This window comes from Vigna umbellata, chromosome 4, assembly GCF_029865625.1.
Source record: "Vigna umbellata cultivar VRB3 chromosome 4, Vumbellata_1.0, whole genome shotgun sequence".
NCBI classification, from domain to species: domain Eukaryota; kingdom Viridiplantae; phylum Streptophyta; class Magnoliopsida; order Fabales; family Fabaceae; genus Vigna; species Vigna umbellata.
This window is the reverse complement of record NC_142168.1, coordinates 39,407,822-39,426,596: the sequence shown is the minus strand read 5'-3', so window position 1 is coordinate 39,426,596 and position 18,775 is coordinate 39,407,822. Positions and strand designations below refer to the sequence as shown.

Below are 18,775 nucleotides of genomic sequence, written 5' to 3'. Positions count from 1 at the left end.
TCTGTTGTTGGTTGCAGGTGGGTGTATGCTATCAAGGTTGGTCCTGATGGCACTATTGATCGTCTCAAAGCTCGACTGGTTGCCAAAGGCTACACACAGATTTTTGGTTTGGATTATGGTGATACCTTTTCTCCAGTGGCAAAAATGACCTATGTTCGCCTATTCATTGCCATGGCCGCTCTTCGCCAATGGCCTCTTCACCAACTTGATGTCAAAAATGCTTTCCTTAATGGTGATTTGCATGAAGAAATTTATATGGAGCAACCGCCGGGCTTTGTTGCTCAGGGGGAGTCATCTGGATTGGTATGTCGTCTTCGCAAATCCTTATATGGCCTAAAACAATCTCCTCGGGCCTGGTTTGGTAAATTTAGCTGTGTTGTTCAACAATTTGGTATGTCTCGCAGTGAAGCGGATCATTCAGTGTTCTATCGCCACTCAAATGCTGGATGTATCTACTTAATAGTGTATGTCGATGATATTGTTCTCACAGGAAGTGACTATCTTGGCATCTCTAAGATGAAACAACACCTTTGCCATCATTTTCAAACCAAAGATCTTGGCAAACTCCGGTATTTTTTGGGTATTGAAGTAGCACAATCCAACACCGGTATTGTCATATCTCAGAGGAAGTATGCGTTAGACATCTTGGAGGAAACAGGGTTAATGAACTCTAAATCTGTTGAGACACCTATGGATCCTAACATCAAACTCCTACCAAATCAGGGGGAGCCTTTCTCAGATCCTGAACGGTACAGAAGACTAGTTGGCAAATTAAACTATCTTACTGTTACACGTCCTGACATTTCCTTCGCAGTTAGCGTTGTGAGTCAATTCCTAAACTCCCCATGTGAAGACCATTGGGATGCGGTTGTTCGCATACTGAAGTATATTAAAGGATCACCTGGAAAAGGTTTGCTATATGGTCCTAACAACGATACAAAAATCGTTTGTTATTCAGATGCTGACTGGGCTGGTTCCCCTTCTGATAGGAGATCTACTTCTGGATATTGTGTCTCTGTTGGTGGCAACCTAATATCATGGAAAAGTAAGAAGCAAAGTGTTGTGGCAAGGTCCAGCGCAGAAGCAGAATATAGAGCTATGGCATCAGCTACTTGCGAGCTCGTGTGGCTTAAACAATTACTCAGTGAATTGAAATTTGGAGATGTCACTCAAATGACACTTATATGTGATAATCAAGCTGCTCTCCATATCAGCTCTAACCCTGTCTTTCATGAGAGAACCAAGCACATTGAAGTTGATTGTCACTTTATTCGAGAAAAGATCATATCCGGAGACATCAAGACTGAGTTTGTTAACTCAAGCAACCAGTTGGCAGACATATTCACTAAGTCCTTACGAGGACCTAGAATTGATTATCTTTGTAACAAGCTTGGAACATATGATTTATATACTCCAGCTTGAGGGGGAGTGTTAGATGTTAAGGATTTATTTTCTGTTAGTTGGGCTTAGCCCATTCTGTATTAAGGGCATTGGCCCTTATATTTCACTATAAATAAAACTACCCTATGTGTATTCAAAACACAAGGGGATATTTTCTCCCAATCCTCTCCATTTCTAACACATACATTGAATCTTATGTATCCAAAGTTATTATAAATATGAAATCCTAAGAGAGGGAAATGCACACTTTCAAATATGGTCAAAGTTATGGTTATAGCCTATCCTAGCGATATTTGTTGTTTGTTGGACATGTTATTTCACCCACTATCGGGCCATTATCGGACCACCCATTAATGTCTAGTCTCACGCTCGAGATGATGTCTATACCTCAACATGACGGGGGTGTTGAAAGTCCCACATCAACTAGAGATAAGACCAATTTATAATATATATAAATGGGTGCAAACCTCACCTTACAAGCCGGTTTTGTGGGGTTGAGTTAGGCTTAAAGTCCACTTCTTAACCGGTAGGATGAGCTACTTGATGTGGCACTTAAGCCTTGAGGCTCTCCTACCAAATGGACAAGTCTTTGTATCATGTTCATAAGTCCTAACAATTGATACTTTCATTGAGAATTGAGCCACATAAAAGGCTACATATAGGCTGAATTTAGGTGTAAACTGAATACTGATAGTTATCAAAGTGAAAAGGGCTACCACCAGGTCTTTGTCCATAGAATGAAGTTGTTGTGGACACCAATCCTTAAAAGGAGTGGCAATGAAGGTGTCTCAAATGGAGTAAGATGAGGAATTTGGTGTAGTACTTAAGACTTGTCGTTCTCCCACATGGTGGACTAGTCTTCTAGGTTGGACTAGAAGTTGGTGCTTGTTAGAATAGGTCATCTTAACTAGACTTTATTGAAAAGCTATTATGTGCTTTGTATTGTACCTAGTCTCTAAATATTACATTTCTTATTCTTTTCTCTTTCCTCTCATCCATTGAATCTAAATTACCAATGTCATTATAAATATGAGGACCTAAGAGAGGGGAATCAACCTCTCTAATTCATTTTCTATTCTTTTGAATTCATCTCAAGTTGGTATCAAAACTTATCCTAGTAAGATTTTGTGAGTCTATCATATCCCCTTTATCGAACCACCCACAAATATCTAATCCTACACACAAGATATCAATTCCTTCATATGACATATGAGTTGGAAATATCACGTCGACCAGAGATAAGACCAATTTATAATGTATAAATGCGGACAAACCTAACATTTCAAGCCGATTATGTGAGGACAAGTTAGATTTAAACTTGCTTCCCAATAATGCTCAAGTCCTACCAGTCAACTCAGTGTTAATTAGTCAGCTACCCATTAGTTAGGTATTCTTGTAACTTATAAATTGGTCTAGTTGTCTGTTAAATAATATACAAAAGGTTCACAAAAACTTTTCTATTTAGATTATAAATATCTAAATAGAAAAGTGCCACAAACACACACACTAAGCAAAGTCTTGGAAAGTGAAAATTAAACATAACCCAACCTTTCACAAAACTAGCTTTCACAAAACTAGCTTGTAAAGTAAGTTTTACATTCAACTATATATTATAATTTAGTCATATCCCTAATCGATGTGAATTATCCAACACACCCCTCACGTTGAGAACTAGATATATCAAACATGGAACAAGATATTTGTGGGTAGTTCAATAGTGATAAGATAGTCGGTGATATAATAGGTCTAATAAAACTTGTTAGCATAGACTTTAATACCATCTTAGAAAGTGGACTTTAAATTTAACTAAACCTTACAAAATTGGTCTATATAGTGTGGGTTGTACCTACTTATATACTATACTTTGGTCATATCTCTAGTAAGTGTGGGGTCTCCACCACAAAAGAACATAAACAAAACAATTTAAAAAAGAAAAAGATTCTACCGCAAAAAGTTTAGCAATCATGAGTAATACTTAGCTGAAACATGAGCATTTTACCATGTATAGTATATTGTTTGCCTACCCACAATTCCAATGGAATCCAAGAATGAGCCAATTGAATTTAAACATACCTTAAGAAGTTTGTAGAGTTGATCCATGTGAGGACTTAAGTTGTTGTGAAATATTTGAGGATCACCAAGGCATAAAAGAAGAGTTACCAATGGATACCCAACCTAGATGATAACACAAAATAAAAACTTAGCAAAATTAACATTAATAAACAAGGAAAAATACTGAAATTGGTAAGAGAACAGCTTACCGCAATGTGTTTGCTTTGTTTATCCATCCAATGCATTAGCTGAACTCTTATACGTCCAACAGCTTCATACCATAATGTAAGTGCGGGCTCTACACCAGAAGGTGGCCATTGACTTTTCCCACCATCTGCAAGAGGTGCTAGGATGTTTGAGAGCATATTGCATAGAGCATGATGAAGCTCACTTTTCCGTTTATGAGGAGCACGGTTTAAAGGATTTGCTTTTGCAACAAAGGATGCCGAGGCATTTAATCCACCTTCTGTTTTAACCTGAGATGAAGCTTATATTTAAATAATACTAGTACCATATAATACCTTACATGAAATATTTAAGTTTTACACATACCCCAAGCTTCAGGTAGCGCATCCCATTAATGATACTAAGTGTCTCACTTCTAGCAGCACTTGTATCAATTCGACGGGTGTTGAGTTCCATGAAAAAACGCTCAGTAACAGAACTAAACCTATAAAAACAAGAAAAGCAATACCGTGAAATAATAATAAAAAAAAGTTGAGATACAAAGGCAACACAATTATGGCTAACTGAACAATAGTGTAAAGGGATGAGGCAGAATCACCCAACAACATCATCCCTATCCCACTTGACTGAACCAGAATCACCCATCAAATTTTAAAACTTAACACACAAACACTACCAAAGTTAATCATCTCAAACTAACAAAACTTTAATAGTTAGGGAGACAGAATTCCACCTGAAATGGAGAACTGAAGTGTAAAATTCATTTTTCTAAATTGGTAAATAGATTCTAAAAGTATCTCCATACACTTTTTGTTGTGGTACTGCAACTAACTCAACAAATGAAAGCAGGAACAGATAGAACATTAGTTATGTCAATACAAAGTCACAAGGAAAATATATTTGAACGAGGAAAGCCAGCACCAAGCACACTAGAAGCAGATACACATCTCTAGAAAATTTAAGTGCTAGTGATTTGCTTTTTGTATAGAATCTATACATTGCCTTGTTTTATTCAAAACTAGTACTAAAGGCGCCAACTAAGAAATCAGAGAAAAACGATAAAGGTATAAGGCACCAACCAAGAATTAGATAATAAAACAATTGAATTTCTCCTATAGCCCCGTCAGTCTACATTTTTCAGGACTGAGAACAATACATACCCTTAAAAGGCACAAGACAGGACGATACCTAAATTCCTAAAGAAAGAATAATACATGTGACTGATATGAAGAAGTATTTACTAAATGTGTCAACAATATAATTGTCAAATAATTTTCAATCATACTGGATAATTTATACACAACCCTGATAAATCAGATATACCTGATACGGGACAGAGCACCTAAGAGTTGAGCAACTAAGTCCAGAAGAAGCCCCCTCAGATCAACCAGTGAGGGATATTCAACCTGGCTAACAACCCTGCAACAAGAGTTCACTAAGTTCACACCAAAGTTAACAGAAGAATAAGAGAATTAAAAAGTTTATGGAAACCTAATAATTAATCTTTATGTTTTGCTACTAAGAAACCACATTCTAGTCTGAATAATAATTGATTTAACAACACTTTAAAAATATTCATGAAATATTTGGACTCAACTCATCAATTACTCATTCAAGTTATGTTTATAAACAAACCCAAACTTGATAATTGGATTGAATATTTAAATGAGTGGAGTTCAAGCTTTAAAAGCTCAAGTTGAAGAGTCCATACAAACATACATACATACATACATATATATACATACATACATACATATATATATATATATATATATATATTATATGCATATACACAATATATAACAAATATAATTTTTATGAAAACAGTTTTACATATATTATTCTACTAATAATTTTTATAAAACTACCTTTCATTTATTATTTATCGCTTAATGTTAAAGAAAATAGTAAAAAATAATTAAGTTATAAATGAGTTGAAACGGACAGCTCACATTTTATGCTAGTCCAACTCAAGCTTTCAATTAAGCTCATTTAAATAGATGACCTAAGCTTGAATATCCAATTCTTTTCACAAGCCAAACTCAAGCTTCAAATGCTCAACTCGGTCAATTCATATACACTTCTATCTATAGTTCAGCTTAACTATATTAAAACACATCCAATGTTAAGCATTCCAAAAATCAAATAAAAAAGAAGAGTTTCCTGAGATTTTAAAATTATTAGACATAAGACACCACATGGACATTTCAGCTATGTTTGCTTTATGTTAGGATTCAGTTGCAAGGGATGGAACTTGAGTCCCACATAGGAAGTATAGGATTATAGTCCAGGGTTTATAAGGTCTTTGGCTCTCCAACTACAATAGCTAGCTTTTGTGGTGTGCTTCTCTCAAGATTTTATTGATTGATATCATGGACTTCCACCATGTTTACCATCTGCAAACACATGGTGATACCAACATTGCAATGTTCAATGCCCTACCAGAACAGTTTTCCATTTTGTAAGCATTCCAAACCTTGCCCTTGTAGGAAAGAAGACCTATTGGTTTTTGGCTGATACAAGGATCAATGTGATTTAGGGTCGTCACCTACTTGCTTGTGAGATAATAAGTACTAGTCCAAGGGGCTTATCTTCTTATAGCATCGCCTATTCCAGAGTGCGACCACTTCCTTTGCTTTGAATTATTCATATCATTCATCAACAGAGGTCTAATGAACTTGACAGGCCAACAAGCAAAACCCCTTGTCCTCTGATAGTGGGTTGGTGCAAAGTTGTTTTAGAGAATCTCCTTTTGTTCTTGCAATAATGACTACCAAAAGCATTGTGCAACTTGTCAAGGTACAACTTTGAAAAGTGTATCCATTGTTTTACCTAGAACTTTGGGGAGATGAAGCCCTTTCAACTCTAGCTTCCAGTTTCCTTTACATGCGAGTTCACATGGGTGCTCGGCTTTGGGTTGTAGTTGGATGTAAGGTTGCAATGCAAGACATGGGACTTGCACATTGATCCTCCACCTACATGAATGGATAAACAAGTATAGGAATAGCGGATCAATGATATCATTATAAATATTTCTGTTGTATTATTAAAGAAATGTCTTCCAACACTACATCAACCTCCAAAATAGATTGTCCCATCTTTTCTAGTTATATTCTTGCTATTGAGTCACTTGTTGCTCCTACATGATCGGCTGATCTAGCAACATTTGAAGAATTCATCCAATGGTGTCTGACGTGTCAATCCTCTAGTAACACAATTTCAGTGACACGCCGTAATTCATCTGCTTGTCTGTATCAATCTCCATCTCTTGATCCCTAGGTTATTGACTAGGGTGCAATTGACAAAATATCTAGTAATAGTAGCTAATTTGTCTTTTATAATTGTTGTCAATGGTTCACAAACACAAGCTTGCAAGAGTAGCACTACCATTGGTTTTAAATATTTTGTTACCATTATTAATGATTTTTTTTAGATATACTTGGATTTGGTTAATAAAGAATCAATCAGGAGTGTTTTCTGTATTTCAGACATTTTTAAATGAAATCAAAACACAATTTAGTTCCATACATGCTTTATGTAGTGACAATGCTTGTGAATATTTGTCTCAGCTATTCCTGCAATCCAATGGAATCTTTCATCAAACTTTAGTTATCATAGACTTTCCCCCATATAATATACTTGTTTGTCCTCGTTATCTTCTATTCCTATTCCTAAGTCTCCATGTGAAGCTTTATCTCACCTAGAGATGAGATGTATGTCCTTCAAAGTAGTGGTACTCGGGAGCTGGTTCCTCTCCTAATTGTCAAATCAATTGTTGGGTTTTGATAGTTGTATACACTTAAAAGAGGACCTAATGGTAACACACAAATCTGTGACCTTATATTGACTCTCTCTCTCTCTCTTGTTGTCAAACTAACATCTATTCAACTTCTCTTTTCCATTGCAACTATTCACCACTGAACTTTGTTTCAGCTTGACATCAAAAATGCATTTTTACATAAGTTTGATTGATCCTTGAGTGAATGTGCCATTTATCTTAGGCTACAAAGTTTTAGAATGACTCCAGCCATCTAAATGCTCAGATAACTTCCCAGAATCAATGGTTAACAATCATTGGAGAGAAACAAAAGCTTATGTATCTGACTTTTCTTTCTTTTCACACTACTGAAGCATTCTACATAAATGTGAGCCTCAATGCAGCAAAAGTTTAAACCTTTTGAGGATTTAGATTGAAATAATCTTGAATACTGAAAGTCTTAAGCAATTAAGAACCTAAAATTGACAACCACATTATGAACTGAAAAAAGTGGAAAAGTAATTCTTAGGAGAACCCTATATCTTATAATTCAGACATCAATCATTTGCTTTATTAAAAAAATATTTTCACCAACTATGAACATACTACAATGTTCCTATTATCATCGACAACAGAAATACCTGTCAGCATTAATTAACCAGTCAAAAACAAAATTTTCGAGCCCAGACCACAGTTTCTCTGTAACAACAAACGAATAATTAATGTCCATCATATGTTCAAAACAAAAGAAACACAATCACATATACATAATACAAACCAGTAAGTCCTTCTTGTGGACAACACTCCACAAAGCGTATGCATGCTGAGCAAAATATGCACTCCACTGCAAGCTGAAATCAACAAAAAATATGCTACATAAACCTCCAAACCAACTGACCACTGTTCTGAAAACAAAACCAAAGCAAATATGCCAAAACTCTAAATTATACAAGCATTAATTAGCCTATCAAAATTCTTGCACACAAACCTTTCTTTGGAATGTCGATGCATCATTGGCACCCTTGGGAGATTCACTACAAGTTAAAAAAAAAAACTAATTATTTCAGTGAGTAATTTAACTACAACAGGGTTGAAAACGTACAAGTATAAGCAAAGTTTCACATCATAGACCAAAGACTAGAATACACTTGTACATTTTTTTGTTTTAGTCTGGTCCCTTAAGTTTAAAGATTATCAATTTGGTCTTTTAAAGCGCCTAGGTCAGACCAAGATCCGCTCCACCAGTCCACACAAACACTTACTTGGTGACACTTGCCAAAGTGAATGTGATAGATGTTACATCACAGGCACGTTTGCCATGTCAAGTAAAATTGATAGCATCAGTGTAAAATAGACTGTCAGAATGACCTGTACAGTCTCAGCTAGAAACTTCAAAAGACCAAAAAACACTTTTTAAACCAATTGAAATCAAAATGAAACCAAAAACTTAAGATGAAGAACCAAAACTTTATTTTAAACTAAACTATACATTGTTTATCCGTTTATGCCTTGAAAGTGTAAAAATTGATATCAATCAAATGAGTTTCATGACACACCCTAACTTGGTGACATATGGTAAAGTCTGAAAGTTCTTGCATTGCAGTCTGAAGCTTATCAAATGGAGACACACACACACTCCAATGCACAAACTAAGAGAAAAAGTTTCTCCATAAATATTTTCGGCAATTTTTTCCGTAAACACTTCTAGGACAAAGAAAAGAAAAGGCGAAACAAGTTTCTCCATAAAATTAGTCTAAGCATGAGTTAAAACTTGAGCTTCCAGAAATTAGTTTACAAATGACACATGAGTTAATTTCTTTTCTTATTTTATTCTCCTGCAAGGACTTCAGAAATCCATTCAAGCATACTCTTTGTCTATTAATATGAATGTAGTTTAAGACGAACCTAACTTTTATCCAAACATAGTCTAGGAAACGTCGGTGTAAAACCCATTTGGTCACAGACACCTTAGAACCAAAAGAAAAACTTTCTAAACTTAAGTTATCAAAGGGTGAGCAACAATGCAGTTCAGCCTAAACTAAACTATACCAGCTATGTTAAAAAACATACTGAAAACAAAAATAAAAAAGGGCTAATTAATTAAGATGAAGTGAAAAACAAAAATAAAAAAAGAGGAAGAGTTAATTATCCTAACCTCTCCCTCCACTTCAACAAAGCTTCCAACAGAGGAACAGGAGTGTGGCGCGCGACCATTGCGAGGGAATCAAGGACCTGCTCGTAGGCCGGATCAGATGGTCGCAGGTATTGCCCATCCTACGGTGAATCCCCATCACAGCCGTTAATTCAAACCACGAAATTGGAAAGTTGGTTTCAGAGCGAAAAGAGGTGTTGACGCAAATACCTGTGCTTGAGCGGTTTCGATACGACGCCGTGCGAGGGGGAGGAAGCGCTGAAGCAGAGCGTCGACGATCAACTTGGCAGCACTCCCTGCCTTCATTTTAATCGATTAGAGGAAGAAAAGGACCATTCGATTTTCTTCTGATTCTGAATCACATACCAATTGAGATTGCGACCAGAAAGAAAGAAGGGCTATTGAAGAAAGAGGGAAACGAAAGGGTGAATTTGAGGGAAGGGTTTGAGGGTTCAAAAATAAGGATCTGAATTGTGAGAAGAGAAGGTAATGGCTTCTGTGACGTGACCATCGCTGTGAGCCTACGCCAAAACCAAATTATTATAATTGTTATCGGAAGATTTGATGAAGAGATGGTATTGTCTGTTTTTAAAAAATAAATAGTAAAATAAAATTGGAAAAATCATTTAACAAAAATAACTATTCAGTCTTATTATTAATATCAATAAATAGTAATAATTAAAAGTTTTCGTAATATAACTTTTTACTCTAATATGTCTTCATTCAAACAATTTTAATTTCAACCGCATCCGTGTTCTCTCTCGTTCATTTTAAAATAAATAAAAACATTTATATCACTAAAAATTATAAGAGTAGTTTATACATTAGTAATATGATTCTTTATTTATAACCTTATCAAAAGGTTTAATTATAGTTTTAGCCTTTTAATTTATTTATATTAATTTTGGTTTTCAAAATTTTAAAAGTTTAATTTAGTTCCTTAAATTTTTCAAATTATTGGATACTTTAAAAAAGAGTTTTTTTAATGTGAAAAAATGTCATAACTTATAGGAGATTTTTTCTTAGAAAGTAATTCGATGTTCAAAATAGAATTAAAAAATTGAATCGAAAATCATATATTATAAAATAAATTAAACTTTGTGGTTTTTCTTTCTCAAGTAAATTGATTGAAATTAATTTAAATATAAATTAAATATTACATAATATGCCCACAGACCCAGAGAAAAAGATTGAGTTATGAACAAAAATTACATATGTAACGAAACTGTAAGGTTGTTGATCCTCAAACTATTTGAGAAAATTAATCGTAATAGACTTATATATAGTATCACATGAAGAAGGATTCATAGTAGGTGATTGTGAAGGAGGATTAGTCTGAACAACGGTAGCAGATCAAGGAGAATGTCCATGTAATGTATAATACTGGTCAATCTTACAACCTAACTTGCCATAGTATTACATTTGTGATGTCTTTTTCTATGCTTGTTAAAGCGATTGCGATCATCACTTGAGATGTCAACACAAAGGAATCATCAACAAAAATAGGTGTATCATTGATGGGTGTATTTGGTACATGCAAAAAAAGTAGAACAAGTAGAAGTCAAATTGGGGACAACAGGTGAACTAAAAATCTGTTTACAGACATAGGAATATGTATCACCAAGTCCGTGTAATGTCAATACCATGAAGAACTTTAACAACTGCTTTATTTCTTGGGTAGAAGTATAGGCAAGAGGTAATAACTCACTAAATTCATAAAAAAGAGGATGACTTTAACCCAACTAATCATTCATGGAGCCTTGATTTTGTTGAAAAACAACACTAAAAAGATCGCGACAAACAACATAAAGATGTCGAGTGTCATTGTATAATAATTTGGCTTGTTTCTAGACTTTAAAACACATTTTGTAGGCAAGAAACATTTATTTTAAAGAATAATGAATGGTACCCTTGAGAATGATACATAACTTAGCATCAATTTTCTTGCAACAAGGAAGATCAACAAAAGCAATAACAAACACTTTTTGAATAATATCATCAAAATACCCTTAATTCTCAAGCCAAAGTTTAACGTTTGATACCCAAGTCGCCTAATTAGTTCCATATAACAAAAATGGACAAAACAACAACGGAATAAGCCATAGATGACTAGGAGAGTGAAAAACCCTAAAAATCTAAGGTTTTCTAATCAAGATAAGAAGCACAAATCCTGAAATAGGAGAAAGAGGTGATATCAGTGTTAATTGTCATTGTTGGATAGGAGCATGTATATACTGTCACACGGAGCAAAAAAATGTGAAATACATGAAAACATTATAAAGTGATGGGGTTCGAATAATGTTTTAAAATATTTTTGTAAGATAACGTTTAATGACTATTGTAGGTGTTAGATAATATGCAATAGTTATTAGACGCTTGTGTTTTCAAATAAGCTTTTAGGAAAACATTTAATAAAAAAAATAATAACATAAGTATTTTTATACTAGTTCGCTCAAACCTGATTGTATGTTATATTTAAGAGATGATGAAAAAACTTGCAAATATACAAACATTTTGGTATACCTAGATGGAATTCAAAGAAGAAAAACGAAACAACCTACAAAAGTTGTGTTAGTTTTATTGAAACCAAGATTGCAAAGATTATTTATGATGTGACTATGGAGCATATGAAATGATATTCTTTAAATAATAAGAATGAGTTTATAAAACATTTAAGGAATGATGAGAGATAGAAAACCTTTAGTTTAATGTATCCTGAATTTACTTTTGATCCTCCAAATTTTCCCTTAGTTAAATATTTTTATTCATAAATAGTATGAAATTGTTAATATTATAAAACTTTTGTTTTTTCAAATGGCTAATTTCAGATCCAACTATATAAAAGAGCTTCTCTTAGTGATTTTCTAACAAAAGAAAATTAACTCCATTAGCAAAACTCAATAATTAAAGAAAAAACTAAATAACTGAATATATATAACATTATCTAATTATATTTTATTTTAGTATATCTTACCATGTCTAAATCAATCTATCCATTTTCAATGAATTATTTAAAATATGATAAAAAAAATATTTTTATTAACGTAACCAAATCAAAGCTCAATTAAATTTACACAACCAAATTATAACTAAAATATATTTTTCATACATCATAGTAAGATATTGTACATAAAAAATAAAGAAATATTTTACAATTTGTCTCTAACCTTTTCAAAGTTAAAGTAAATATATACACATTAAATTATATTTTGATGATTTTGAGGAATGAGATGAAGCAATTAAAAACAACTCCAAAAGAAAATTAGGAAGAATTTAAGATATTGAGGAATGAGATGAAGCAATTAAAAATTTAAGATATTGATACCTAATATTCTTCCAATAGCATTAACATGAACTTAATAGAAAGATTAATATTATACAATATTAAATAAAATTCACACTAAATTAAATACAAAAATATTTAAAAATAATTAAATATTTCTATTTTAAAAAATAAATACCAATTGAACATTTTTGTCTTTTCTAAAATTATTTCAAGCATTTGTTTTTCACAAAATTTTCAGTCAAAGTGTAGTTATGAAGGTTAAACTGATGAATAATTTGAGTGATGTATATTGGTATATTTTACAATTTTTTTATTTAATACTTTGGTCTTCTTATTAGTTAGTTTTGTTTAAAATAATATTTATACTTTTGAGTTATTAAAATGGTCATTCTTTTATAAAAATGGTTCAATTTGGTATTTTTTGTTGACCGCGTTTAAAACGCTAATGGTGTAAAGTTCACCTTAGCCAATTTGTCTAGTTTTAAAATACCTAATCATTGACATTAGAATGTTAAAATTTTTTATTTTACTTTTTATATTTTTTTATTTTGTTCTTAATATATTATCATCTTCTTCTAGTTAAACACATTGCCAGCCACAATTGCTCGCACCCAAACTATCACCGAAAACCCGAAATCAAACCACCATCGAAAAACCACAAACCACAACCATCACCCTTTAGACAGAAAAAACTTTAGAATCCCAAATCAAAATCCTAGTCTCAAATCGTGAGATAAAAAACTTGTAGAGAAGAATCAAGAACATAAACCTCAAATAACAAAGCCCAAATCAAAACCCTAGCTCCAAATTGCGAGATCAAAGCTGTAGAGAAAAATCAAGAACATAAACCCCATATAACATAATCTAAATCTAAATCTTAGCTCCAAATGCAAGATCAAAACTTGTAGAGAATAATCAAGAACAAAAATCCTAAATAACAGAACCCAAATCAAAACCCTAGTCCCAAATTGCGAGATTAAAACATGTAGAGAAGAATCAAGAACAAAAACCCCAAATAACAGAACCCAAATTCAACATAGTCAATCACGACTCCTAACTAGAAAAGGAGAAGACGAAACCTCCTACCTAACCACCGGGATTCACGAGTTCAACCAGAAAAGAGTAAGGAAAAGAAGTTTCTATCAAGAGTTTCATGATAGTGAATTGAGAATTTAATTAAGGTAAAATAAATTTAATTGTAATAGAAAGAGTTTAAGTAAGGCAAATGACTTTTAACATTGTCATGTCACTTGGTTGATCTTGACACTTATTTTAAAACTGGACAACTCATTAAGTATTGGTTAAGGTGAACACCTTAACGTTTTAAATGTTGTTAGTAAAAAAGACTTAATTGAACCATTTTTATAAAAAAAGGAATCACTTTGAACCACTAAAAAATAGAGAGGTCATCTTAAACAAAACTAAGCGAAGAACAAAATAGATATTAATTTTTTTTTTCATTTGGCCAATAATAGAGAGTTCATCTTAAACAAAATTATGATATGTATAACAGGGTGAAAATCTTTAAATAGGCTTAGATTTTTTTAATAATTTAAATAAATCAATTTTGTTTAAACAATCCCTTTTCCAAATTGAAGTTGCACTAGTATAATAAGTATTGATTAAAACAATGGCCAACAACAAGATATATTATTTTGAAAACATCTTTAACCATTTTTAACAATACAACGTATATTTTAATCATAAAATAAATTTATTATTTTAGCAATATATGAGAATGTAGGATTATAAATAAATGTTTACAATGAGAAGACGAGGATATAACATTTGTGAATTTCACAATATTTATTTTCGTTTTTTTTATATAAAAATCTATACTAATCCTCACTCTCAAAATAACATATATATTTGTATTTATGTTCCTATTCGTCTAAATCATTGAATATTTTTTAAAAAAAATAAGAATGGCTTTATTACGGAGAATTTAGTATTGAAATTATTCATATTTTACTCTCTCTCCTTAATATCAAATAATAAAAAGAAATTACATTAAAAATGCTTTAACCACATAGATAATAACAAGTACATTAGAAATATTTGAGTATTCATTCATAAAAGTAAGAATGATATACTTAAACCTTATCAATATATATATTCTCTCTCAACAATGAAAGAGTTGCCACAACTAAAATTTAATTTATAATCCAAACGAACTTGAAATGGAATTTGATGTTGTCCTTCAAATTAAGCAAAGCATTGCATCATATTACTCTCACCATAGATTTCCCTACCAAATAATAAAAACAAATGGAATGTCATAAATTCAAATTCTAAACAAGCATCACTCATGATGAGCAAGTTTACAACTTCATTTTAAGCTTTTCAAAAATAATTTGAACGGTTGGCGGTAGAAAATTAATAAACAAGATGGTATGATAACATAATAAGAGATGCCAAAAACTTTACCTTGAGGTCTTGAATTCGGAATCTTCTTTTCATTCTGACAGTAAAGACAAGGATTGTGACATACATCCAATCTGTTACATTGATGAACCACTTAAAATAAGCATATCTCCATGAACTTTTTACTATTAAAGTTCCACAAACACTCCAAAATCCAACAAAAAATCCCAACCCCATGCTCAGACAAAACTCAAAGCTTAAGAGTTCATCCTCTTTTTTGTGACCTCTTCTTCCTCTCTCTGGACTCACATGTGGGCATCGGCTTTCAAGTGGGAAGCCACAAAGCCCAATGTTCCCAACATAAGAAGTCGTATCGAAGAAATTTAGTTGGCCGCCTGTCGGAATCATTCCTGATAAGTTGTTGAAAGACAAGTTCATCACTTCTAGAAAACATAATTTTGGAAAGCTTGTTGGAATCCTACCATGAAGATGGTTTCTTGACAAGTCAAGTGATTCCAAGATCCCCAAACGATCAATGTTGTCGGGAATGAATCCTGTAAGATTATTTCCCGAAAGATTTAAGCTTATTAAACCATCTAGTGATGTTATACTTCTCGGTATCTCTCCTCTTAAGTTGTTATTAGAAATATCAATGGCTTTCAAAAGTCCTAAAAATCTCTTGAATTCGAGGTTTCTTCCTTTCCATGTCAATGATATTTCCTCAAAATAAAGCCCAATTCCACTGTCATGAAATACTAAAGGTGCAGATGTTCCATAGAACACGGTTTCAATTCGAAATTCCATATCTGACATTGCACTTATGTGACCAATGCATTGTGGTATTTCCCCTGTAATGTTGTTTGACGAGATATCCAATATTTGAAGAGATAATATATTACATAGACTTGTGGGTATGCTTCCTTGGATCCTGTTACCTCGTAGACGTAATACAATCAAATTATCCAAGTCTAACCATGTTTGTAATGTTCCTTCAAGATTATTATCCCCAAAATCAACGTATCTCAAGCTTCCTTTGCAAAGAGTCAGAGATGGTATCCCACCGGAGAAGTGATTGTTATTTAGATGCATCGACAAAATACTTTGTAAATTGCCAAACGACTCTGGCACTCTCCCTGATAAACTGTTATTTGCCAAATTTAGAACTTCCAATCTTTGAAATTTCTCCCAACAATTTGGAAGGGGTCCTTTGAGTGCATTACTAGACAGGTCAAGATAAGTTACTGAGGATGTTTCACAAAAGGAAGATGCAAACCCTGAGAACCTATTATTTGAGAGAAAGAGCTCAAATACACTTGGAGGAAAAGGAAGCAATGGGCCAGACAAATTGTTGAAACTAAAATCCCATGTACTCATAAGCCCTGTCTTAATTTGTGATAGTGATTTTGGTAAGACTCCGCTAAGTTTATTATGGGAAACATTTATGTATAACAAACTTGATGATATGTCCCCTAACCATTCAGGAAACGAACCCATAATGGATGTATTAGAGATTTGAAGCACCTGAAGTTTCTTTTGATGTTTAAGCCACAATGGAAATTGATGCCCCAAAATGCACGATGATGCATATAATGCCACCAATTGAAAAGGTGGAACCAAATCTGGATTCAAGTTAAACGAAAGAGAATTTTTACTCACATCAAAGATCTTCAATCTAGATAGGTTTGATACATGCTCTTGACTAATGTCCCCATTCAACTCATTTGAAGAAATGGACAAAAACCAGAGATTAGAAAGTTGTCCAATACTATATGGAAGTCTCCCACTCAATTTGTTGTGAGAAAGATCCAGAAAATGCAATGAGGCAAATTTCGTCACTTCGAATACAGGCAATGATCCATTCAAATTGTTTAAACTGAGATCCAAAGCTTTAAGACGAGGCAAGTGACCAAATAATAAAGGCCCCACAGTACTGGTATTCTGAAGTGAAAGTCTTTCCAAGGATGAAAATAATGAAAAATCAGGAAGCAACCCTTTACCAAATGGGTTATGGTCAAGATTCAACACCTCTAAATCTTTTGCAGAACAAAATTCTGGTAAGTAATCACTGAGCTGTTCAGACAATTTATTGGAACCGAGGTACAACTTCTTAAGTTGACACAAAGTGTTAAAGGTCTTTATGATGCCATTATCAAGTTCATTATGTGAGAGATCAAGAACTCTGACGACTTTGCTGACATTCAACACCCATGACATGATTGAAGAGTCAAAGTGATTTCCTGATAGACTGAGGATTTGGAGGTAAGTGGAAGAATTGATGTGGGAGATTGATTTAGGTTTGACTTGAGGGAGTCCACAATCATTTACATATAGTTCAGATAGAAAAGGGACTTTACTTATTGATGACGGCCAATCAGTAACAGCACCAAGATTGTTTCTTGAGAGATCAAGGTATCTCAAAGTAGAAAGGTGAGAAAGCCAATCAAGGTCTCTTGCAACAAGATTATTTTTCCCAAGGTCAAGATGTTGTAAATTGGAAAGATTTGACAGAGCATAAGGAATGTAATTCAAACCATTCCATGCAAGTTTTAAATGTGTCAATTGACCAAGTGAACCAATACATTTTGGGATGTCTCCCTGTAAGTAATTATGACTGAGATCTAAGAAAGTGAGATGCTGCAGCTCACATATTGAAGAATCTATCTTACCTCCCAATTCTGTAGGGGCACCGAAAAATTCCATCTCTGGCATTGTGTCTAAAAGATAGTTTAAATCTTCAACACGTGTAGAATTTGAAAATCTGAGACGAAGAGAGGTTACATGACCTGTTAAATTATTGCATGAAACTCCTTTCCATATGCAACAATCATCACCGTTCCAGGAAGACAGAAGTTCCATTCTATGAACAAAGCCTTCCTTTAACTTGAGAAGAGCTTGCTTTTCTGCCTCCGCACACATCTCTGCATGCAAACTTCCATGACATAAAAAGATGCATAAAAAGGTGGTCACACAAAGCTGATAGAGTCTGCTGCGAAGCATGGTGATGAACTCTACCTTTTTTGAAAATGTTTTGGGATATTAAATGTGAAGAATGTAAGAAGGAGATATGAAGTTAAAACATTTATAGATAACAATTAGAAGACTTCAAGTCCATGGCAAAAGCTCATTCCTAGTATTTTCCAAGTCTACTTAATTATAATACAAATCCAAACTTGAGCTGAGGGTCAAGACTTTTCTGCAACACATTGATAGGTGACAAAAAAACACGTTGCATTTATTATCGATGAGGATGTTTCAGACCACTTTTCTTTTTATATTGTATATTGTGGTAAAAAGTTTAATCCTCGTTTTAAAAAGTACTAAGAAAAAAACTGCATTTACTTCGATTTTTTCTATAATAACATTGAAATGAACAGAGGAATCATATGTCATGAAATAATGACCTATTAGAAAATACTTCAATGAAAACAGTTGAAATATAAGATCACACCTTCAATTGAAGTTAATTCTTTTGGTTACCATTTTTTTTTAATTTTGATAATTTTGTAACTATATCAAATCATTTTTTTTATTCACTACCCAGTCAGAAAATTATTTAAATGCAGGATCTCTTTTTAAA

At 33.2% G+C, this 18,775-nt stretch overlaps 2 protein-coding genes across 3 annotated transcripts in view; both read right to left on the bottom strand.

Moving 5' to 3' along the window:
* Positions 1-10,086, bottom strand: part of LOC124833057 (uncharacterized) — a 28,729-nt gene extending 18,643 nt beyond the window's left edge. For both annotated transcript variants that reach the window (XM_088111352.1, XM_088111353.1), the window contains exons 1-9: positions 9,759-10,086; positions 9,552-9,670; positions 8,385-8,430; positions 8,175-8,247; positions 8,038-8,095; positions 4,963-5,058; positions 4,006-4,123; positions 3,663-3,929; positions 3,475-3,576 (exon numbers count right to left, since the gene is read on the bottom strand). In XM_088111352.1, the coding sequence (XP_087967478.1) occupies positions 3,475-3,576; positions 3,663-3,929; positions 4,006-4,123; positions 4,963-5,058; positions 8,038-8,095; positions 8,175-8,247; positions 8,385-8,430; positions 9,552-9,670; positions 9,759-9,854 (975 nt within the window). In that variant the 5' untranslated portion in view covers positions 9,855-10,086. The remainder of the gene's footprint in view (positions 1-3,474; positions 3,577-3,662; positions 3,930-4,005; positions 4,124-4,962; positions 5,059-8,037; positions 8,096-8,174; positions 8,248-8,384; positions 8,431-9,551; positions 9,671-9,758) is intronic.
* A 4,735-nt stretch (positions 10,087-14,821) lies between these two features.
* LOC124847870 (receptor-like protein EIX1) lies at positions 14,822-18,408 on the bottom strand. The gene is made up of 2 exons (XM_088112052.1): positions 15,262-18,408; positions 14,822-15,082 (listed from the first exon to the last, which is right to left on the bottom strand). Exons 1-2 carry the CDS (start codon positions 18,193-18,195, stop codon positions 15,068-15,070), a joined length of 2,949 nt encoding a protein of 982 aa, XP_087968178.1. The 5' UTR covers positions 18,196-18,408; the 3' UTR covers positions 14,822-15,067.
* Positions 18,409-18,775: the final 367 nt, after the last annotated feature.